General features: G+C 42.0%; 1 protein-coding gene across 3 annotated transcripts; it reads left to right on the forward strand.

Annotated features, from left to right (window-relative positions):
- Positions 1 to 2,000: 2,000 nt before the first annotated feature.
- Positions 2,001 to 23,445, forward strand: LOC139573915 (lysophospholipid acyltransferase 5-like). 3 transcript variants are annotated; one of them, XM_071397892.1, is made up of 13 exons: positions 2,001 to 2,142; positions 6,347 to 6,454; positions 15,634 to 15,743; positions 16,086 to 16,179; positions 16,525 to 16,562; positions 17,602 to 17,780; positions 17,888 to 17,996; positions 18,128 to 18,214; positions 18,494 to 18,660; positions 18,963 to 19,110; positions 19,730 to 19,885; positions 20,155 to 20,285; positions 21,569 to 23,445. In XM_071397892.1, exons 1-12 carry the CDS (start codon positions 2,058 to 2,060, stop codon positions 20,272 to 20,274), a joined length of 1,401 nt encoding a protein of 466 aa, XP_071253993.1. In that variant the 5' UTR covers positions 2,001 to 2,057; the 3' UTR covers positions 20,275 to 20,285; positions 21,569 to 23,445. The 3 variants fall into 3 exon arrangements, with proteins under 3 accessions (XP_071253993.1, XP_071253994.1, XP_071253995.1); XM_071397893.1 differs by having other exon boundaries at positions 15,637 to 15,743; XM_071397894.1 differs by lacking the exons at positions 2,001 to 2,142; positions 6,347 to 6,454 and adding an exon at positions 15,336 to 15,444 and having other exon boundaries at positions 15,637 to 15,743.
- The last annotated feature ends 518 nt before the right edge of the window (positions 23,446 to 23,963 follow it).

Raw genomic sequence — 23,963 nt, forward strand, 5'->3', positions numbered from 1 at the left:
GCCAAGGCTGTCAGCCAATCAGCATTCAGGGCTCGAACCACCAGGTTTATAATTTGGAATCAATCACTCACTGTATGTTATGAAATCCTGAGTGGTGCAGCGGTCTAAGGCACTGCATCGCCGTGCTAGAGACGTCACTACAGACCCGGTTTCGATCCAGGGCTGTATCACAACCGGCCGTGATCAGGAGTCCCATAGGGCGGCGCACAATTGCCCCAGCGTCGTTAGGGGAGTGTTTGGACGGTTAGGCCATTGTAAATAATAATTTGTTCTTAACTGACTTGCCTAGTTAAATAAAGGTTAAATACAATTTAAAAAATCATAGGGTAGTAATCCTGATGTAGGTTTGAACACTCAATGATGTCAACCCAATACTTTAGCTATTAGTTACGCCAGGGAGATCAGAACCCATTGACGAGGTTGCTATTATTGGGTTAAGTTCGCCCCCTTTCTTCGGAGTTTGCGTCCTTGCGCTTTACTCCCGTAAATTCCTCACACCGGCACCCTTGGGATGTGCTCTCGATGGCCACAACTGGGGGGCATCCCACTTCTGACACCAGTGTAGCGAAGTAAGATTGTAGTCCAGACCCGGGGCTTAAACCAACTGTCAACCTAACACCTGCCCTCTTGAGGAAGTGGCTAGGTATTGGGTTAAGGTCATCACTGTATGATAGATACAACAATACAATAGGCCTACTTTCATTTTGTAAATTTACTGATGCTGAAAAATTCAGTGTCGGTACAATAATAGTCTGAATTGGCTTCTCTACCGGTCCTCCCTGCTCATCTTCTGCACTGATGATCTGAAATCACAGGACAGGTGAAAGCAACATGGTGGGTGCATATTGTCTACAGTGGGATTTATTCACATGCACAAAAAATGAAAGGGAGGATAAAGATGATCTACTTATTTAGTCAGCAGCAGTTTTCAGTTTTCCATGTCAATGTTTATTTAACTGCGTCACTCTTTACATGACTGATCTTGATCAGTTTACCTTCCCCAAATTCTAGGCCCATTTTGTGATATTTACAGCCATTTCTGATCATTAAATGAATAATATTGTAATGTTTCTGGGGGCAGAGCGAGGTTCCGTGTCGAGGCACGAACAGGCTTCCAAAGGTTACGGTTTGGGGAGCGTTAATCGGTTTTTAGAAAGGTCAAGTTTGTTACCTACCTCAACTGAATGGGAAGCAAGTCCTTGTGCTTCGCCATCTTTCAGGGCCCAAGCACGCCCGTCCGTGCTTTCGATGGCCCTTACAGGTCATCCCTATCCTACTTCTGACACAGCTGTGGTGTTAATCTATAATTATAATGGCCACTAATTCTTGAAGAATAGCACTTATAAATGCCTCAAAGTAAATCTTCAAATGCAAGTTAAAACTGTCATGTTGTTGACCTCTTGTCATGGACTGACATGTACCATACATTGCTCAATCTATGAATTTAAGTGTCCAGCCCTATCCCTCAGTTTAGGCCTTTACAGAAAACCAAGTGGCGGGATAACGTTTTGTTGTTTTTCAAATTAAAGAGTGGGCCTTTAACCATTGGGGAAAACGAAACTGGTGGTGCATGCACTTGCCTCGGCAAACACGTAATTCCCAACTAATGCCACACGGGGGGGATTTTACACCACTGTTGAGCAGCACTGACAACAGAATGTAATATGATATTAGGTAGTGGATGGAGGAAAAGCTTGATATTGATATTGATGGAGGTGTGTAGATACAACCTAATGTATTTTTGCCCACAAAAAAAGTTTGATGATTTTCGTAACAATTTAAGATCAACATGCTCTATATTACAACACCAGTAGGTTGCATATAATTTTAATTAAGTGAGAGAGGTTGCAGTAGATTGAACAGATGTTGAGAAATTTGGGGGCAAAAGAGATTTGAAGGTCGATGTGGTGAGAAAGGCGAAGAATTAACATGAAAGAAAGGGGAGGGGAAAGGGGTGGAGAGCGCTAAATCGACAAGGGCAGATAAAGGAGAGAGTGGAACGCTCACGAAGGTACACATCTACGGAATCACCAGAGCCACTTCCGCCCACACGAAAGATGGCGGCTCCCTTGATGGAGAAATTGTCGGAATCTTTAGGTTCCCCAGAACCTGCGGTTCGACTGATTCTGTCCGTTTTAGTCGGTGAGTTCAATTCAGTCATCTCTGATATATTTCAGTAGACTCTCTGACATAACCATGTGTCAATGTAATATTGATTTACACCTTTAAAACTGTGTAACAACACACTCTGCTAAACCAGGTAACGTTAATGATGTCTCTTGCTCAGCTGCAGTGACTAGCCAGACTAACGTTAGCTAGCTAGCGAGTAGACCCGCTGGCAAGCCGAACGATAATACAATAGCTAAATGTATTTAGCTAGCCTTGTTTTGACAAGCTGACCAGACGGGCTGCAAGGTTGATCGGGCACAAGAATAAGCAGAACACATTATCTGCTCTGCTGATTGTCAGAAAACATATTATTTCATATTTTAGCTAACGTTAGCTAGCGATTATGGTAGAAGAGGTTACTACAAGCGTTTGTAACATACAGTACGGACAGGTTTACTTTACATGGTCGGTGTATCCCAGGTAGCTGTGTGTCTTGTTATCTCTGATCTTTGCTCTGACACATTAACCTTTTCTTTCTTCTGAAGTCACATTTGCTGGGATTGACTAACAAATAGTGCAGTATTTCAGTTCATTGTCTTAAATTAATTGCTGTTGCTTTTCAGCTTCTGTTACCCTGATATTGTTTGTTCTTGCTGTAGCCTATAATTGTACATCTCTTGCCTTTGGCTCATGTTGTATAACAGTAGGCCCCATGTTTACAATCTTGTAAATGTATAGAAACTACAATACTGCCTTTACCAGTCATCATTGTGATTGTGACACATTGAAGGTATCAGATTGCAAGACCTCCCGACCTCTATACTTTATGGAAGTAAATTAAATGTGATTACCAGCTGTTAATTCTACTGCCAATGTATACCCTTGTCAGTTACACACACCAGAAAACTGTGAGTGTGGGGGTGTGTGCAGAGTGGTTAAATTGGGAGGTGTTTTTTTTTCTTTCTATAGTGCACTGACCTAAACAATATGCACATATGACTGCAAAACTACATGCTCTTAATTAACCAACTGCTGTCGTTGGCAGCTGTTAACCCCATTTCTCCACAACCAAATAGCATGTGATTTTCTCTGTAATGCTCAGATAATGACATTCCAGTGGAGTGACTTTTCATATTCGAACATGAAAAGTCACTCTGCTTTAGGCATACAAATTGAACAGAAGCTCTCAATTAATTTGAAGTGTCCAGGGATCCAAAACATAAACGATTGGTCAGTGTTTCCAGATTATTATTTTTTTAACTTTGGTGGCAAAGGTCACAGATGGACCTTTAACATTTTTGTAGAATGACTGTGAGAATGTCAGTTCTGGTGACTTTTTAAAAGGACATTCCACTACAATATTAATGGAATAAAATTATGCTAACACCATCTAAAATATAATTTGCCCTTCCAGCCCAAAACATATTGGTCCATATCATCATGATCTGGCAGGTGTGCTATTTAGCTAAAAGCATTATGCTATCACCTGGCTGTAGCCCAACTGATGCATCATGGTGGCTAATAAATGGCCTAAAGAATGGGGTTTTCCTTCTGCATTTACCCCATTGGGCTAAGAATTAGCTACATTGCAAACTCTGAACATGATCTTGTTGCTAGTTAGCATCATATTGATGACTTGAATGTCCCAAAAATACACTGTACAGTATGTTACCGTAAATTCAAAATAAACTTTTGTTTAGCAGTATTACATTACAGTAAACTTTACAGCAATGTATTGTTAAACCAGTTTATTTAGAATTTACAGGTACAGTTGAAGTTGGAAGTTTACATACACTTAGGTTGGAGTCATTAACTCGATTTTCAAGCACTCCACAAATTTCTTGTTAACAAACTATAGTTTTGGCAAGTTGGTTAGGACATCTACTTTGTGCATGACACAAGTAATTTTTCCAACAATTGTTTACAGACAGATTATTTATAATCTGACATTTATAGACACTTATAATTCACTGTATCACAATTCCGGTGGGTCAGAAGTTTACATACACTAAGTTGACTGTGCCTTTAAACAGCTTGGAAAATTCCAGTAAATGATGTCTTGGCTGTAGAAGCTTCTGATAGGCTAATTGACGTCATTTGAGTCGATTGGAGGAGTACCTGTGGATGTATTTCAAGGCCTACCTTCAAACTCAGTGCCTCTTTGCTTGACATCATGGGAAAATCTAAAGAAATCAGTCTGGTTCATCCTTGGGAGCAGTTTCCAAACACCTGAAGGTACCATGTTCATCTGTACAAACAATAGTGCGCAAATATAAACACCATGGGACCACGCAGCTGGCATACCGCTCAGGAAGGAGATGCATTGTGTCTCCTAGAGATGAACATACTTTGGTGCGAAAAGTGCAAATCAATCCCAGAACAACAGCAAAGGACCTTGTGAAGATGCTGGAGGAAACCGTTACAAAAGTATCTATAGCCACTGTAAAACGAGAACTACATCGATATAACCTGAAGGGCCGCTCAGCAAGGAAGAAGCCACTGCTCCAAAAGCGCCATTAAAAAAGCCAGACAAAGATCGTACTTTTTGGAGAAATGTCCTCTGGTCTGATGAAACAAAAATAGAACTGTTTGGCCATAATGACCATTGTTATGTTTGGAGGAAAAAGGGGGAGGCTTGTAAGCCAAAGAACACCATCCCAACCGTGAAGCACGGGGGTGGCAGCATCATGTTGTGGGGGTGCTTTGCTGCAGGAGGGACTGGTGCACTTCACAAAATAGATGGCATCATGAGGCAGGAAAAATATGTGGATATATTGAAGCAGCATCTCAAGACATCAGTCAGGAAGTTAAAGCTTGGTCGCAAATGGGTCTTACAAATGGACAAGGACCCCAAGCATACTTCAAAAGTTGTGGCAAAAGGGCTTAAGGACAACGAAGTCAAGGTATTGGAGTGGCCATCACAAAGCCCTGACCTCAATCCTATAGAAATTGTGTGGGCAGAACTGAAAAATCACGTGCGAGCAAGGAGGCCTACAAACCTGACTCATTTACACCAGCCCTGTCAGGAGGAATGGGCCAAAATTCACCCAACTTATTGTGGGAAGGTGGTGGAAGGCTACCTGAAACATTTGACCCAAGTTAAACAATTTAAAAGGCAATGCTACACTCAATTAGTATTTGGTATGTAAAATTCTGACCCCCTGGGAACGTGATGAAAGAAATAAAATCTGAAATCATTCTCTCTACTATTATTCTGACATTTCACATTCTTAAAATAAAGTGGTGATCCTAACTGACCTAAGACAGGGAAGTTTTACTAGTATTAAATGTCAGGAATTGTGAAAAACCTGAGTTTAAATGTATTTGTCTAAGGTGTATGTAAACTTCCGACTTCAACTGTAACTGGCCGCCAGTAAGTGACCGTAAAAGCAACATACTTTTTTTAAGTGTAGGCCTACCTGTTACATTTGGCCCTGATCTCCTCTCTGCCCTTATCTCTTCTCGTAAACAGCAAGCGCTAAAAGCACCTAAACCATTCTGCTCATACTCCGGTTTGAAAATGGTTCAGTTCACACATTTTTAGGAGTTGAGAAATAATACATGTAGTAGTAATGGAAAGCTGGGATCCTCTTTAAGTGGCCATTAACCCCTTTCAAATGTGTGTTGTGATGGTGCAATGTCTGGGCAAAGGCATACATGTTGTTTTCCCCTGTGGTACACACAATTTGAAAGTGTATTATTTTCTTGCATAGAATGTGACAAGCCAATTGAAAAGGTTCCCATATTCAACTATGGGGTTGTCTGATTTTGGTGTTAGGCTACTCATGTTGGCTGAGGAAAAGTACATGTGGACAGCAGCATCTTCAAAGTGTGTCTCGGCAGAAGCATTTTTTTCTGTTACACATTTTTTGGGGGGTGTGTAGGCAACCATTATATAGCAGTTGCGCAGCCTGTGCGAGCAGTCAGAAAAGTGCGTGCACAGTCTCGTATGCGTTGACTACATTGGGCGGGAAACACGGCACAACCATTTTTTTTGATTTTTATTAGATCTTGTTGTATGAATTGTGTCTAAGGTACAGAACCTCAGCCCTGGCGGGCCCCAGACCAATTGCATCCCTGGGTGTGCACTGATAAACGTCTCAGTTTTATCTTGAGGTTGTAGCACTGAACTACAAGGTCATAATTTTGCTGTCAGCACTAAGGGCTCTTGTCTAGAATGATTCACTCGTGTTGATTTCACATGTTAACTGTCTCCTCCTTTCTGTCGTTCCTTCAGGGTACCCCTGTGCCCTGCTGTACCGGCAATTCTTCTTCCACCAGCCACCCACTGTCATTCACTTATACCACGCCATCTCCGGACTGTCTCTGGCAGCTTTCAACTTTGGTGAGATGCAAAGGGACGGAGGGAGGGGACGGAGGGAGGCAGAGAGGCAAATTGAGGAGGAGGGAGGCAGAGAGAAAGGAGGTGGGGAAGTGGTGTGGGGGATGGGGAGAGGAAATTAATGAAGGTGGAAGTTGGTAGGTATTTCAGCTCATGCCTATACATTTGTTAAAAGGATTGAGAAGTTTGCTATGACCAGGAGCTTATTTTTGAGCAGTGCTACATGAAATAGCTAAATAGTGTCATCAATAACTTATAACAATATTGGAACATCACAACTTCAGGGGGAGGTGAGAGAGCAGGTGGGTTGTTGAGAAAACAATCAAATTGTATTTGTCATATGCGCCGACTACAACAGGTGTAGTAGACCTTGCAGTGAAATGCTTACTTACAAGCCCTTAGCCAACAATGGAGTTAAGACAATCCCTTAAAAAAGAGATAAGAATAGCAAATAATTAAAGAGCAGCAGTAAATGACAATAGCGGGGATATATACAGGGGGTAACGGTACAATGTGTCAATGTGGGGGGAGGGCACCGGTATCGAGGTAATTATGTACATTTAGGTAGTTATTAAAGTGGCTATGCATAGATAATAACAGAGTAGCAGCGGGGGGGCAATGCAAATAGTCTTGGTAGCCATTTGATTAGCTGTTCAGGAGTCTAATGTAAGTTCAGCCAAGTGGCTGGGGAATGAGTAGTGGGGAATGGGTAATGATTTCCTTATGGTGGTGATGTTGGCAGGGAAACTGTTGCGGAGTTGGGATGGGGACCTATTTTCTTGCCGTTAACTCCAGAGGGGGAGGGGGGAATGAAAGTTCTGAAAACAGTGTTTGTCTCACCATTACTTTGCAGCGGTGGGAGTAGGGTTGGAAAATTCTGGAAACTTTAAGTAAATTTCCTGGTCTTCCAGAAATCCTGGTTCCTTCATGATTCTGGCTACTCGCCAACCGGGATTTCTGGGAAAACCAGGGAAGTATATTTCAATAAATATGTGGAAGCATCCCTCCTCCCCAGCTCTGTTGATTTCCCCCCCCCACCCCAAAGAAATGTGCCCTCTTGTTTCAAATTAAATATTTTGGTGTTTTGTAGCTTTGATTATTGCATCCATGCCATACTAACAAAAAACCCTAGTGTGTAACGCTGCAAGGGAACGGCCTAGAACAGGACAGTATCTTAAGGGTGGGATTTGTATAGCTCAAGGATGTCAAACTCGTTTTGACCCGCGGGCCTGACTCAGTCTTCACCGAGGTCCGGAGGGCTGCACACACAATTTGTTATATTTCCTCACCGTCAAAATTACCAAAATACAGTCCTCTATCCATAATTTGGGGAATTTACCATGCTCCCTGACTTTCTAGCTTTCGTTTCACTGATTGTTAGAAATCTGGACAGAGTGAAGAGACTATAAATGTAGGTACTTTATAATTTCTACACTTTCGATTTGGTTCAGCTTAGGGTTGCATATTTTGGGGAATATTCAGAGGTGGAAACTTTCCGTGGGAATTAACAGGAATATATGGGGAATTAACAGAAATGTATGCAAATTAATATTAATACCATTATAAATGTAGATGTTTTTTGCATTGGATATATTTACAATATATGGAGAGACAAACAAACCTTTTACCTTATCATAAGTAGACATAATTGCAAATTATTAAATCCTTCCAATAGAAATTGTAAAAAACTATTTAGTTATGAATGTTACTTTTAAATGAGTTGGCTCTTCACATGGGATAATTTCACTGAACAACAAAAGAAAGGGAATATTGAATGATCCATCGCATCTCCCAAAACGTTTTCAACATACATCTGTAAAATGATAGTCTAGAAACTAAAGCTTTGGTTGTCTTCTTCTCAGGCTTCCATGTCTTCTCCCCGGACCTCCTCAATGTCCACCTCTTGAACATCAGTCTTTGAGGCCTCATCTTCACTGTTACTTTCCAACCTTGTTGAGGATGGCTCATTGTCAGGCTCAAAAAGCCTCAAATTTGCCTGGATGGCCACCAATTTATCAACCCTTGTATTGGTAAGCCTGTTGCGTGCTTTTGTGTGTGTGTTCCCAAACAAGGACCAGTTGCGCTCTGAGGCGGCTGATGTTGGTGGGATTTGGAGGATGATGGAGGTAACATGGGAAAGAGCCTCAGATCCACAAAGTCCCTTCCACCAGGTGGCTGATGAGATATGTTGGCACGACTGCCATATTGCATCTCCATCCCAAAGCCCTTGCTTGGAAGTGTACAGTTGTGGCCAAAAGTTGAGAATGACACAAATATTCATTTCCACAAAGTTTGCTGCTTCAGTGTCTTTAGATATTTTTGTCAGATGTTATTATTTATTACTGACTACTGAATTATAATTACAAGTGTCAAAGGCTTTTATTGACAATTACATGTAGTTGATATTTTTGTTTGATATTTGCAGTGTTGACCCTTCTTTATCAAGACCTCTGCAATCCGCCCTGGCATGCTGTCAATTAACTTCTGGGCCACATCCTGACTGATGGCAGCCCATTCTTGCATAATCAATGCTTGGAGTTTGTCAGAATCTGTAGGTTTTTGTTTGTCCACCCGCCTCTTAAGGAGTCTGTCCATGGACCCAAAATATCGATGTTTTGTTCCCCGAGCCACTTAGTTATCACTTTTGCCGTATGGCAAGGAGCTCCATCATGCTGGAAAAGGCATTGTTCGTCACCAAACTGTTCCTGGATGGTTGGGAGAAGTTGCTCTCAGAGGATGTGTTGGTACCATTCTTTATTCATGGCTGTGTTCTTAGGCAAAATTGTGAGTGAGCCCACTCCCTTGGCTGAGAAGCAACCCCATACATGAATGGTCTCAGGATGCTTTACTGTTGGCATGACACAGGACTGATGGTAGAGCTCACCTTGTCTTCTCCGGACAAGCTTTTTTTCCGGATGCCCCAAACAATCAGAAAAGGGATTCATCAGAGAAAATGACTTTACCCCAGTCCTCAGCAGTCCAATCCCTGTACCTTTTGCAGAATATCAGTCTGTCCCTGATGTTTTTCCTGGAGAGAAGTGGCTTCTTTGCTGCCCTTGACACAGGCCATCCTCAAAGTCTTCACCTCACTGTGCGTGCAGATTCACTCACACCTGCCTGCTGCCATTCCTGAGCAAGCTCTGTCCTGGTGGTGCCCCAATCCCGCAGCTGAATCACCTTTAGGAGACGGTCCTGGCGCTTGCTGGACTTTCTTGGGCGCCCTGAAGCCTTCTTCACAACAATTGAACCGCTCTCGTTGAAGTTCTTGATGATCAGATAAATGGTTGATTTAGGTGCAATCTTACTGGCAGCAATATCCTTGCCTGTGAAGCCCTTTTTGTGCAAAGCAATGATGACTGCACATGTTTCCTTGCAGGTAACCATGGTTGACAGAGGTAGAACAATGATTCCAAGCACCACCCTCCTTTTGAAGCTTCCAGTTTGTGATTCGAACTGACAGAGTGATCTCCAGCCTTGTCCTCGTCAACACTCACACCTGTGTTAACGAGAGAATCACTGTCAGCTGGTCCTTTTGTGGCAGGGTTGAAATGCAGTGGAAATGTTTTTGGGGGATTCGGTTCATTTGCATGGCAAAGAGGGACTTTGCAATTCATCTGATCACTCTTCATAACATTCTGGAGTATATTGCCATCATACAAACTGAGCGAGCAGACTTTGTGAAAATTAATATTTGTGTCATTCTCAACTTTTGGCCACGACTGTACATCGCCAGACTGCCAAGAACCTTGCCCTCATCCAGGCCAAGGTGGCGAGACACGGTAGTGATGACACCATAGGCCTTGTTGATCTTTGCACCAGACAGGATGCTCTTGCCAGCATATTTGGGGTCCAACATGTACACTGCGGCGTGTATGGTCTTCAGGCAGAAGTCTTCACGCTTTTTGATGTATTTCAGAACTGCAGTTCCCTCTGCTTGGAGCAACAGTGAAGTGGGCAGGGCAGTATGGATTTCTCCTCTTACATCTGCAAGCAGAGTCTGAACATCAGACAGGATGGCATTGTATCCCTCAATCTGTGCAATGGCTACTGCTATAGGTTTCAGGCTGCTTACCACTCTCTCCCAAAATACATCATCCAGGAGGATCCTCTTGATGGGGCTATCCATATCAGCATACTGTGATAGGGCCATTTCTTGGAGAGATTCCTTCCCCTCCAGGAGACTGTCAAACATGATGACAACACCACCCCAACGGGTGTTGCTGGGCAGCTTCAATGTGGTGCTCTTATTCTTCTTGCTGCTTGGTGAGGTAGATTGCTGCTATAACTTAATGACTGCCTTCAGCTCATCTGCAATGTAGAGACCGGTGTGTCTGTTGTCCCTTGTGTCTGTGCTCTTGTAGAATACTGGTTGAGATGATGTAGTTAATTATTCCTTGCCCACGAACATTCAACCACCAATCAGAGATGATTGCAATACAGTCGGCTTTCTCTATGATTTGCTTGACCTTCACTTGAACTCTGTTGAACTCTGCAACCAGTCAATGAGTAGATTAAGCATGTCTGGTTGGAGGGGTGTATGCTGAGCGAAGAACATTCAGAAATCTCTTCCAATACCTGTGAGCATCAGAGGTGAACCAGTTGCATACACCGCTCGAGCAAGATATTCATCAGCATTTCTCTGACTACGTTCCTCCACAGATTCAAAAAAAACTTCTGATTCCACGAAGACCTTGAGCTGTTGCAATCGATAAGGTGTCTGATTCATAATTTTCACCTCGAATAGACGTAGAGGGACTTGTCAGAGGTTGCTGAACTTTATGCACTTGACCAGATGATTCTGCATCTTTGCATTCTTCATATATGATTTGGCACAGTATTTGCAAATTTACATAGCTTTTCCTTCAACATTAGCTGCAGTGAAATGTCGCCACACATCAGATGGTGCCCGTGGTAAAGATTAGAAAAAAGTTTTTAAAATCAATGCAATTCCATGTAGAGCTAAATAGTTAAGCAGTTAGATTAAACAACTCCTTTTGTAAGAAATGTTTTAAGATGAAACATGTATGGAAACAGGTGAAATAACACTCCTCAGTTAGCAGGATCAAGTAAGCTAAAACCCACATGGTAGCAAAAACAAACTAGCAGAAATTGTTAACAAGTTAGAAAGGATTTAAACACACTTTGCTGTAGGCTACTATTTACTTGTTAACAAAAAATAAGAATGTGAAATGTCAGAATAATAGTAGTGATTTATTTCAGCTTTTATTTCTTTCATCACATTCCCAGTGGGTCAGAAGTTTACATACTCAATTAGTATTTGGTAGCATTGCCTTTAAAATGTTTAACTTGGGTCAAATGTTTTGGGTAGTCTTCCACAAGCTTCCCACAATAGGTTGGGTGAATTTTGGCCCATTCCTCCTGACAGAGCTGGTGTAACTGAGTCAGGTTTGTGGGCCTCCTTGATCGCACACGCTTTTTCAGTTCTGCCCACAAATTTTCTATAGGATTGAGGTCATTGCTTTGTAATGGCCACTCCAAAACCTTGACTTTGTTGTCCTTAAGCCATTTTGCCACAACTTTGGAAGTATGCTTGGGGTCATTGTCCATTTGGAAGACCCATTTGCGACCACGCTTTAACTTCCTGACTGATGTCTGGAGATGTTGCTTCAATATATCCACATAATTTTCCTTCCTCGTGAAGCCATCTATTTTGTGAAGTGCACCAGTCCCTCCTGCAGCAAAGCACCCCCACAACATGATGCTGCCACCCCTGTGCTTCACGGTTGGGATGGTGTTCTTTGGTTTGCAAGCCTCCCCCTTTTTCCTCCAAACATAACGATGGTCATTATGGCCAAATAGTTCTATTTTTGATTCATCAGAACAGAGGACATTTCTCCAAAAAGTACAATCTTTGTCCCCATGTGCAGTTGCAAACCGTAGTCTGGCTTTTTTGTGGCGATTTTTGGAGCAGTGGCTTCTTCCTTGCTGAGCGGCCTTTCAGGTTATGTCGATATAGGACTCGTTTTACTGTGGATATAGATACTTTTGTACCTGTTTCCTCCAGCATCTTCACTTTGCTGTTCTGGGTTTGATTTGCACTTTTCGCACCAAAGTACGTTCATCTCTAGGAGACAGAACACGTCTCCTTCCTCAGCGGTATGATGGCTGCGTGGTCCCATGGTGTTTATACTTGCGTACTATTGTTTGCACAGATGAACGTGGTACCTTCAGGCGTTTGGAAATTGCTCCCAAGGATGAACCAGACTCGTGGAGGTCTATTTTATTTTATTTTTTCTTCTTTTGATTTTCCCATGATGTCAAGCAAAGAGGCACTGAGTTTGAAGTTAGGCCTTGAAATACATCCACAGGTACACATGCAATTGACTCTAATGATGTCAATTAGCCTATCAGAAGCTTCTAAAGCATGACATCATTTTCTGGATTTTTCCAAGCTGTTTAAAGGCACAGTCAACTTAGTGTATCTAGACTTCTGACCCACTGGAATTGTGATTAAGTGAAATAATCTGTCTGTAATGACTTGTCATGCACAAAGTAGATGTCCTAACCGACTTACCCAAACTATAGTTTGTTAACAGGAAATTTGTGGAGTGGTTGAAAAACGAGTTTTAATGACTCCAACCTAAGGGTATGTCAACTTCCAACTTCAACTATATGTCATAAAATATATTCACCCCACCCAGTATTGTAATCAAAACTTACCAGAAAGCATGTAGTCCTTGGCTCAGACAGTGTAGTAGTGTGGGCTCAATAGCATCTCATTAGTGTGTGAGATCTTGAGGATCAGCTGTACATGTGATGGAAGAGTGCACTGTGCATGCAGAGGGTTGCAATTCCATTGAATTGAGGATAGTTTAACCAAAATATGCCACAAGACCTAGAATTGCCTTATGTCCATCCCACAAAAAAGGTTCACTGTTATAAGGTAACTTTTTTTTAAACGAATTTAAGCAAAATGGCCAAATTTCCCAGGCTTAAATTCCCATAGAAAATTCCAGAAAGTTTCTGATGCCCCCCCACTTTTTTAAATATATATATATATATATATACACACACACACACACACACACACACACACACACACACACACACACACAGTGAGGGGGGAAAAGTATTTGATCCCCTGCTGATTTTGTATGTTTGCCCACTAACAAAGAAGTGATCAGTCTAATTCTAATTGATGGTTTATTTGAACAGTGAGACACTGTGACCTTTTCCACATTCTGTTACGTTACAGCCTCATTCTAAAATGTATTAGAAAAAAATCCAGAAAAACGCATGTCAAAAATGTAATAAATTGATTTGCATTTTTATGAGGGAAATAAGTATTTGACCCCTCTGTAGAACATGACTTAGTACTTGGTGGCAAAACCCTTGTTGGCAATCAGAGGTCAGACGTTTCTTGTAGTTGGCCCCAGGTTTGCACATCTCAGGAGGGATTTTGTCCCACTCCTCTTTGCAGATCTTCTCCAAGTCATTAAGGTTTCGAGGCTGACGTTTAGCAACTCGAACCTTCAGCTCCCTCCAGATTTTCTATGGGATTAAGGTCTGGAGACTGGCTAGGCCACTCCAGGACCTTAATGTGCCTCTTCTTGAGCCACTCCTTTATTGCCTTGGCCGTGTGTTTTGGGTCATTGTCATGTATTGAAAACCCATCCACGACCCATTTTCAATGCCCTGGCCGAGGGACGGAGGTTCTCACCCAAGATTTGACGGTGCGTGGCCCCGTCCATCGACCCTTTGATGCGGTGAAGTTGTCCTGTCCCCTTAGCAGAAAACACCCCCAAAGCATAATGTTTCCACCTCCATGTTTGACGGTGGGTATGGTGTTCTTGGGGTCATAGGCAGCATTCCTCCTCCTCCAAACACATTGAGTTGATGCCGAAGAGCTCCATTTTGGTCTCATCTGACCACAACACTTTCACCCAGTTGTCCTCTGAGTCATTCAGATGTTCATTGGCAAACTTCAGACGGGCATGTATATGTGCTTTCTTGAGCAGGGGGACCTTGCGGGCGCTGCAGGATTTCAGTCCTTCACGGCGTAGTGCGTTACCAATTGTTTTATTGGTGACTATGGTCCCAGCTGCCTTGAGATCATTGACAAGATCCTCCCGTGTAGTTCTGGGCTGATTCCTCACCGTTTTCATGATCATTGCAACTCCACGAGGTGAGCTATTGCATGGAGCCCCATGCCGAGGGAGATTGGCAGTTCTTTTGTGTTTCTTCCTTTTGCGAATAATTGCACCAACTGTTGTCACCTTCTCACCAAGCTGCTTGGTGATGGTCTTGTAGCCCATTCCAGCCTTGTGTAGGTCTACAATCTTGTCCCTGACATCCTTGGAGAGCTCTTTGGTCTTGGCCATGGTGGAGAGTTTGGAATCTGATTGATTGCTTCTGTGGACAGGTTTCTTTTATACTGAGACTAGGAGCACTCCCTTTAAGAGTGTGCTCCTAATCTCAGCTCATTACCTGTATAAAAGACACCTGGGAGCAAGATCTTTCTGATTGAGAGGGGTTCAAATACTTATTTCCCTCATTAAAATGCAAATCAATTTAACATTTTTGACATGCGTTTTTCTGGATTTTTTTGTTGTTATTCTGTCTCTCACTGTTCAAATAAACCTACCATTAAAATGATAGACTGATCATTTCTTTGTCAGTGGGAAAACATACAAAATCAGCAGGGGATCAAATACTTTCCCCCCTCAATGTGTGTGTGTGTATGTATATATATATATATATTAATTAAAAGTATTTTGCTCAAAACACCCCAGGGGCCGCATTGAGTCGGCTGTATGTTAGACCTTGAGCTAGTCCAGGCGTGTCAATCATTAAATTTGTACGCTATAGCTAGCCTAACCAGTAACCACCAAGTCATGAGTAATTGTGAAGAAGTAAAGAGACTGACTGAGTGAGTCTAGAGAGGGATGGTTTGAGGTTTACATAATGGTAGGGGATTAATAACACAACCTTTTTTTCCCCTTGTTCTCTGCTGCACTTGGATTTTACAGCAGGTCTGTTGCACTTTCCCTGTCTTTGTGGAATCTGTCTTTAATTTTTTATTTATTTTTTCCTCTTCACATAACCTGTGACTTGCTCATCTTCAACTTGCAAGAATGCACTTTTTCTTCCTCTGTTTCTCTTTCTCTCTGTGCTAATATCCATCTCTCTGCCCCTCTATCATTTCAACTTTCTGTCTCTTTCAGGCACACAGCTCTATCACTCTGCATTATGCGTCCTTGTCCAGTTCCTGATGATGAGGCTTATGGGAAGGACGATAACAACTGTCCTGGCCAGCTTTATTTTTCAAATGGTGAGATTTCTCTCTCAATCTCTCGCTCTTTATTTTTCTCCTTTTCTCTCAATCTCTTCCTGTGTTCTCTTGCTCTCTCTTGCTTGCTGCCCCTCCCTTGGTACAGTAGTTGAAGAGCTGCACTGTGTGTGTGATTTCTGCTGTTCATGTTAGGATATCCTCTTCCTCTTGTCCTTTTTGCTTTTACTGGAGTACTGAAGCGCCGTAGAGCACTGCCACTGTATGACGTAATGCACTCTCTCTCCCTCCCTCTTTTTTAAGTGTGATTGTGATAATTGTTTTGTATGTTTGTTTTTGATCAAGTCTGTCTTTCTTTTTCTTCATCCACTTCTCTCTCTGTAGGCATACCTGCTGTCAGGCTACTACTACACAGCTACAGAAGAATACGATATCAAATGGACCATGCCCCAATGTGTCCTTGCACTCAAACTTATCGGTATGCTCACCTCATCACTAACACCCTCTCTCCACTGCTCTGTACAACACCTCTGTTTCCCACTTTTTTTAATTTTGTGTAACACCCGTTGCTGAATGATAATTTGTCCTATATCCTTTTCTTTTCTTGTTGACAACTTGTAGTAGTTGTTCATTAGCCTCGGAGATAACATGGATCATATTTTGCGTAGTATACTAAAAATCCTACTAAAATCTGTCATGGCTTTACGTCTGTGCAGCTGAGGAACATCTACAGTCTAAAAAGTATTAATTCCAATGATCATGGCAATCCTAGGAGCTTTCATAACATAGTGACTGATGCCAATTGCGTTCTCTTTGATTTCAGGTTTGTCATTTGATTACTATGACGGTGGCCAGGAACCAGTGAGTTGCTTGATCTCTCTAATTTGCCATTTGATTATTGGTCAATTCTGTGAATTTTTTTCTCCCTTCTGTTCTATTTATTATTTTGCTCTCATTGTACTTGTCTTTGCTTCAACCTCTTCCAAGTTCTCTTTCTCGTGTGTACTCGCAAGTGAGACTGTTTGGGTGAGAGACTTTGTCCACACATCAGTCAGAGATGAGTTGAGGTAGCGTGTGTGTGTTTGCATTGAGGAAGTTGTCCATTTACAAACAGGCAAATATCTAGTGGTCATCACTCATTACAATGTTACAGTTGCTGCTCACCTGTTCTGTTTATGTAGGGGGCCTCCTAAATGGCACAACTTTCGACAACCGCCTATAGGGCTCTGGACGAAAGTAGAGCACTATGTAGGGAATAGGGTGCGATTTGGGACCCCATCCCCATAGTCTGGTTACTGTGCTGTGTCTTGTTTTGCCTAGTCAAAAAGGCCTACAAAAGGCAGGCATGAGGTCCTGTTGTATGTCTACGATATCATCACCATCTCTCTGTCTCTGTCATTCGTTGCACAATGTCGTTTCTGTATTTTTGTTTACCATTCTATCCGTGTCAGAGAATACCTTGTTGTTGCTGACTATTGACTGTTGGACTATTATCTTTTGTAGTATTTTGGAAACATGCCACGGGTTTGCACTTGGAAACCCAGCAGTTTTATGCCCCCTAGTTAAATGCCTGTTAAGTAGTCCTATTTGGTTCAATTGAGTTTGCGGTCCAACCGTGGGCAGCTTTCAATAAGAACCCTGGGTAACTGGATATGCAGGGAGCTTATTCTTTCTCAGCCAGTGACTTTGTGCACTGTTAAAAAATGCTTCTCTATTTCCTGTCGTTTCTTTCACATTCATTCTACCCTGTCCCCCTCTTTGCTTTCTCTGTTCTCTTTTACCCAACCTTTCCCCTTTTACTCTAAATCCTCCTAACCCTCCCCCTTCTTTCTCCCTCTCCCCGGCTCAACCACTATTCTCACACTCCTCCCTCTCTCTCTCTCCCCCTCCACCCCACCAGTCCAAGTTGAATGAGGAGCAGAAGAGGTCAGCCCTGGCCAATGTTCCCTCTCTGCTGGAGGTTATCGGCTTCTCCTACTTCTACGGAGGCTTTCTGGTGGGCCCCCAGTTCACACTGCGCAGCTACCAGAGGCTAGTCAAAGGGGAGCTCACCGACTGCCCCGGGCAGCCACCTAACAGGTAGAGGAAGGGAGGCAGGAATTGATGGAGGGAAGGGCAGACCGGGAGGTAGGACGCGGGGGGGATGGATACATGGGTTTACTTAACAATCTTTTTCTTTTTCTCAGTGTTATACCTGCTATGAAGCGGTTCTCCCTCGGCCTCCTCTGCCTGGTGATCTACGCAATATTTAGTCCGCACTACCCAGATAGCTATTACCTAACAGATGAGTACGACGTAAGAAAGCCTTGCTTTTGCACCAGCATTCCTGACGCTTTTAACATCAGATTTGAACCCAAAGCCACATTTCCATACGTGGTTCTGTTTGACAAATGTAACCGTCCTTAGTCAAATGCGTGTCTCTCCAGGCGCAGCCGTTCTGGTACCGCTGTGTCTTCATCCTCCTTTGGGCCAAAGTCATCCTGTACAAATATGTTAGCTGCTGGGTCATAGCGGTGAGTAGTAGCACTATGTAGCAGCACTTGGTACGTAAAACATCTCATTTCCAGGCTGCACCCGCTTCCAAATAAAACCTTTACAGACACACCTGTCTCCACATACCTGTCATTGTCACACAGAATAGTTCCACTGGCGCACACCTACGTCAGATCAGGTGAGAAGAAATTGGTCTGGGAGCCCAGTATATCAGCGGGACCCTGTATTTAGGTTTTTCAGGAAGAAGTTATTTAAGTGTTTTGTAAAAGGAATGTTTTTTTGTTTTTTTTGTGACTCAGGAGGGCGTCTGTATACTCTCTGGGCTCGGCTATAATGGGCTGGGTCAGAATGGCGAGCACCAATGGGACGCCTGCGCAAATATGAAGGTGTGGACGTTTGAGACCACACCCCTTTTCACAGGCACCATCGCCTCCTTCAACATAAACACCAATGCCTGGGTGGCCAGGTTAGTGGCTGACTAAAACTCAAACTATTTATGGCCAGGTTAGTGCTTTCTGGGATCCTTGGGGCATCCTTACTGTCACCATTATAAATTACACTTTAATTGGGTAAGGACGTCCCAGGGATCTTGGATAGCAAGGACCTTAGTACCTGACTAAAATTATACATGGTTAGTACCTGACTAAAATTATACATGGCTAGGATAGTACCTGACTGAAACAAACTATGTAGGGCCAGGTTAGTGCCTGACAAAGTGATCCAAATTATACATCTAACAATATTTGGTGGTTTGTAACATTCCTCTAGGCACGTGTTTAAGCGGTTGAAGTTCCTGGGTAATAAGCTCCTGTCTCAGGTGACCGCGCTTGCGTTCCTGGCCATCTGGCATGGCACGCACTCTGGATACCTCCTCTGCTTCTCCATGGAGTTCATCATCGTAAATGTGGAGAGACAGGTATGAGTAAATAATGGAATTAATAGAATTTTAATAAAGCACTACTTGATTACTGAACTTCCTGCTTTACTCTTATGGGTACACTCAATATTGCTGCTTGTCCACTTATCACAGAAGAGTGACTTGATTAGGAATGGCTGGTCTAGTTATATTTCTATGGAAACAAGCACCAGAGACAGAGAGAGATGCCTCCTCGCTTATTTTGGATGCTTTCAAAGTTGTACACGGCAATGTCTTGACCACGGTGGGAATGTACCGTATTTATTTAACTTTTTTATTTAAGCAAGTAAGGTTAAGAAACCTTTTTTTGCGAGGGCGACCTGACCCTCAGTAGTCAACATAGTTGCATCTAACATTGGGAGCATAAAAACAGTGTGCATGGCTTTTCATCTTTGTGATGTTTTCCTAACTCTGGACCTGTGAATTTTAAGCCTCAAGAGGAGACACCCTGTCATTGCTAATCTATCCTCAAGCGGGTCTACAACAAAGGGTCAAGATCTCCATTTAAGCTGTTGGCGGATTCTCAAACTCTCTGCCCTGTATGCGTTACTGGATTACTGTGTGTGTCCGTGTCCATAACTATATCTTTCTGCTGTATGCCTATCCCTGTTTGTCTCAGGCCCAAGCGCTGGTGAGGGACAGTCCCCTGCTGACCCGCCTGGCCAACAGTCCTCTCTACCCCCTCATCTACCTGGTTCAGCAGTTCATCCACTGGCTCTTCATGGGCTATCCTTTGGTGCCCTTCTGCCTCTTCACCTACGACAAGTGGCTCAGGGTAATAAGCAGCTTAGAACGCGTAATAAGCCTTCGTAATGTTGTCATAAGCACATCGCAACACATTATAAATGTTCAGACTCTTTATTTACTTTTTTTGAAGTGGCTAAAGGTAGCTGGCAGGTCGTAATGCCATAAACATGTTAGAACTCGGATCATAGATTACTGTGTGCTAAATGCAGTTGTCTGGCATATGTTTAAACTCTTGACTTGGGTTGGGGAAATGGATGTCTGGATGGGGATTTAATCTGCTCGGTTTCTGTTTTGCAGGTGTATTCATCCATTTATTTCTGCGGCCACATATTCTTCTTCACATTGTATCTAGGCATCCCATATCTCCGCAAGCTGCTGGTACCTAGAAAAGAACGGAGCGAGAAAAAGGAGGACTAGAACTATGTTAGGTAATGCAAGCTTCTGTATAGTTCTCCCAGACTTTTCTGTGTTTACAGTAAGGCTGTGGCGATTATGGAATTTTGGATAATGATTAAAGGGATAGTACAAAATTACATATTGGTTTCCTTACCCTGTAAGCTATCTATGGACAAGGTATGACATAAATCCATGCTTTGGTTTTGTTTACCTGGCCTCTGTTTCAAATGCTAACGTTTTAGCAATTGTGGCACAAATACAATGCAAGTCAATGGTAGCTGTATTAGCATTTTTTGCACTTAATGTCCAAATCAACATAACATATAAAAAAAAAATGTAAGTTACTTATAGATGAAAAGCATTTGAAACCGTGGCCAGGTAAACAAAAGCATTGGTTGCTTTCATACCTTGTCCAAAGACTGCTTACAGAATAAGGAAGCCAATATGCCATTTTGTAACTTGGGTGAACTAGCCCTAAAACTGACAATTATATTATTATAATTTTTTTAACTGAGAGAAAAAAACTGAGCTTGTAATGTATCATAATGCGACATACCTAATGTGTACAACACAGCTTTGGCGACAACTACATCTCAAATGTATGATTTTGACTACTTGGAAATGAAGCGTCCCCTCCCAACAGTGCTGTACTGCCCGTAAAATGATTTCTGCACTCGTTGAGACATTACCAACTTTACCCTCTTCATGTAAAAATGAAAAAATGCTATTGGGTAAATGATCTACTTAAAATGAAGTTGAAAGTCCTAAAAAATGTATTAAAACAATTATTATTCATAATTATCGATTTTATACCATTTTTGTCCCAGCTCTAGTTTAGACTTAAAACCTTGTCAAAACATTCCCTAAGTTTCAGTTACTCATTATGGTCTCCATATTGGCAAAAGGTAGTTTCCAGATAATTAATTAAACTTAAAGGCATAGTTCACCCCAAAATTGACTTTTGACAGATATTTTCATACCTCATATGGTATGAATTCAAAATATGCAGATCTAGAATGAATGGGAAAGATTCTGATCCAAAGCAAATGCTGCCAATTTTTCCAATTTGTTAGATTTAGGCTTTTCAAATGTCTCCTAATGCATATAGAGGGATCTTCACAACATCTTTATGAATAGACAGAAACTGAGGTAGAAATGTTGTTGTAGCTTATGTTACTTGTGGATATAGGATAATATTTATGATGTTGGATTGGATTTCTATAGTGCTTTTCTGCCACATGCTCAAAGCGCTTTTTGTAAGGGGGGGGAAAGTCACCTCAACTAATCTCTCACCTCTTTTCTCTCTCTCTCTCAGGTCTCTGGCTGAATCTCCACCCAGGATGTGACTGAAGGGAACTGTGACTTTTAACTAGGAGCAGATCAGAAAATATTTTAAAGCCTTTAATATTATTTGTGTACACTTTTTTTCTTTCTATTTATTTTAGTGTTTTGGACGGGACGCACGTTTTTTTGGGACAAGGGAGATGAGGGTACAGGAAATAACCTTTGTGCCACAATTGTGAGCCAATCAGGGGGTGTTCTTGATTTGAGAGAACTTGAGAGACTGACGTCTTGTATACACAGAATATTGCACTCGCCACTCACGGGCTCTGGGGTTGTAGACGGCTCTGTTTTTATGATCTCTCTTGTTTCAACCCTCCCCTCAAGTCCATATAGACTGAGTATACAAAACATCCTAATATTGAGTTGCACCCCCCCACAGCATCAATTCGTCGGGCATGGACTCTACAAGGTGTTGAAAGCGTTCCACAGGGATGCTGGCCCATGTTGACTCCAGTGCTTCCCACAGTTGTGTCAAGTTGACTGGATGTCCTTTGGTTGGTGGACCATTCTTGATACACACGCTAAACTGTTGTGTGAAAAACCCAGCAGCGTTGCAGTTCTTGACACAAGCCGGTGCACCTGGCACCTACTACCATACCCCGTTCAAAGGCACTTAAATATTTTGTCTTGCCCATTCACCGTCTGAATGGCACACATACACAATGCATGTCTCAAGGCTTAAAAATCATTCTTTGTCCTGTCTCCTCCCCTTCATCTACACTGATTTTGAAGTGAATTTAACAAGTGACATAAATAAGGGATCTTAGCTTCGCCTGATTCACCTTGTCAGTCTGCCATGGAAAGAGCAGGTATTCTTAATGTTTTCTCTACTCGGTGTAGAAAGAACCTGCACAGACATGGCTATGGTTCAGGCACAACAGAAATGTATTTGGCACTTTCAGATTTTATGTTAACATGCATTTTGTTGAGAGAACAAAAAAAACAAGGATTGCTGCTCTGATGGGAATTATATATTTTTGGGGAGGAGTGTTTTCATTGATCCGTTGGCCAACACTCACAAGAAGCACTGTAAAACACTGTACACACTAACACGTGACTCAAAAATGGCCTTGTATTATCAACGAATGTTTTTACATTTATTCTGGTTTCAATTCAGATTTTGTTTCCGTTATTTCGTGATGAGACTGGATTTTATAGCTCTTTTAGGAGGGTTTTATGATAGACCATTTTTGTAGCTTTGGATAAGATTCCATGAAGGGATTTCAATGCTTTCCTCTTCCCCATCCCCCTCTCCTCATGACTTTTTCCTCCTCCCCCATCCCCCTCTCCTCATGGCTTTGTCTGCCATTCACCATCCTCCTCTCACTCCATTGCCACCCCACACCCTTCCTGGCTGTCTCTGAACAAACTGGAAAACAAACTCACAACAGGTAACCAAAACCACCACTTTTACATTGAGTGACATCGCCATACCAATGTCAACAGCATCACCAGTGGTCTCCAGTGAGATCTAGCACCTTCCTCTATCTTTCTTAGGACTTGGTAAAAATTCTCCCTAACCACTGGCGCCAAGGTCAGATCTAGAATGTTTGACCTGTCAGCTACTCTGTTCCTACATCTGTGTTAAGAGGCAACTTCTACCACTATCCTTTTCCAATGCAGAGACACATTGGGAGAGCAGTGACTCACTGTAGCAACAACCCAGATTTTAATAATATTTATACTTGTGGTAATAATTAATTGATGTGAATTAATTGTTATTCCAGAGACTACTTTTTTGCCTTATTGCTACCAAATGTACAAAGGAAAAGAGAAATGGGGGGAAAAAAATAATTTTAAACAAACTTTTTGTAATGTTCATTAAAATGCTGGATTTTAAAAACCAAAGAGGTGTGTCAGTGGTGTGTAGTACTTTCAAGTATTTTTACTCAAGTATTTTTTGGAGGTATTTGTACTTTATATTTTTGACTACTTTTACTTCACTACATTCCTAAAGAAAACGTACTTTTTACTCCATACATTTTCCCTGACACCCAAAAGTACTCGTTAAATGTTGAGTGCTTAGCAGGACAGGAAAACGGTCCAATTTACACACTTATCAAGAGAACACACATGGTCATTCCTATTGCCTCTGATCTGGCAGACTCACTAAACACATGCATCGTTTGAAAATTATGTCTGAGTGTTAGTGTGGCTGGCTGTCTGTACATTTTAAAAACAAGAAAAGGGTGGTGTCTTGTTTTATATTAGGGAATTTGAAATTATTTATACTTTTGATACTTAAGTATATTTTAGCAGTACATTTTACTTTTGATACTTATTTAGAACCAAATACTTTTCGACTTTTAATCCAGTAGTATTTTACTGGGTGACTTTTACTTGAGTAACTTTTAAGGTGTCTATAC

This window comes from Salvelinus alpinus, chromosome 4, assembly GCF_045679555.1.
Source record: "Salvelinus alpinus chromosome 4, SLU_Salpinus.1, whole genome shotgun sequence".
Classification (NCBI taxonomy): Eukaryota; Metazoa; Chordata; class Actinopteri; order Salmoniformes; family Salmonidae; genus Salvelinus; species Salvelinus alpinus.

Bases quoted from the DNA above. Each gene is read 5' to 3' on its own strand.
- LOC139573915 (XM_071397892.1), top strand. From the start codon at position 2,058: ATGGCGGCTCCCTTGATGGAGAAATTGTCGGAATCTTTAGGTTCCCCA. The intron at 17,781-17,887 runs GTAGAGGAAGGG...TCTTTTTCTCAG, and splicing joins CCCGGGCAGCCACCTAACAG to TGTTATACCTGCTATGAAGC. The intron at 19,111-19,729 runs GTATGAGTAAAT...TGTTTGTCTCAG, and splicing joins TCGTAAATGTGGAGAGACAG to GCCCAAGCGCTGGTGAGGGA.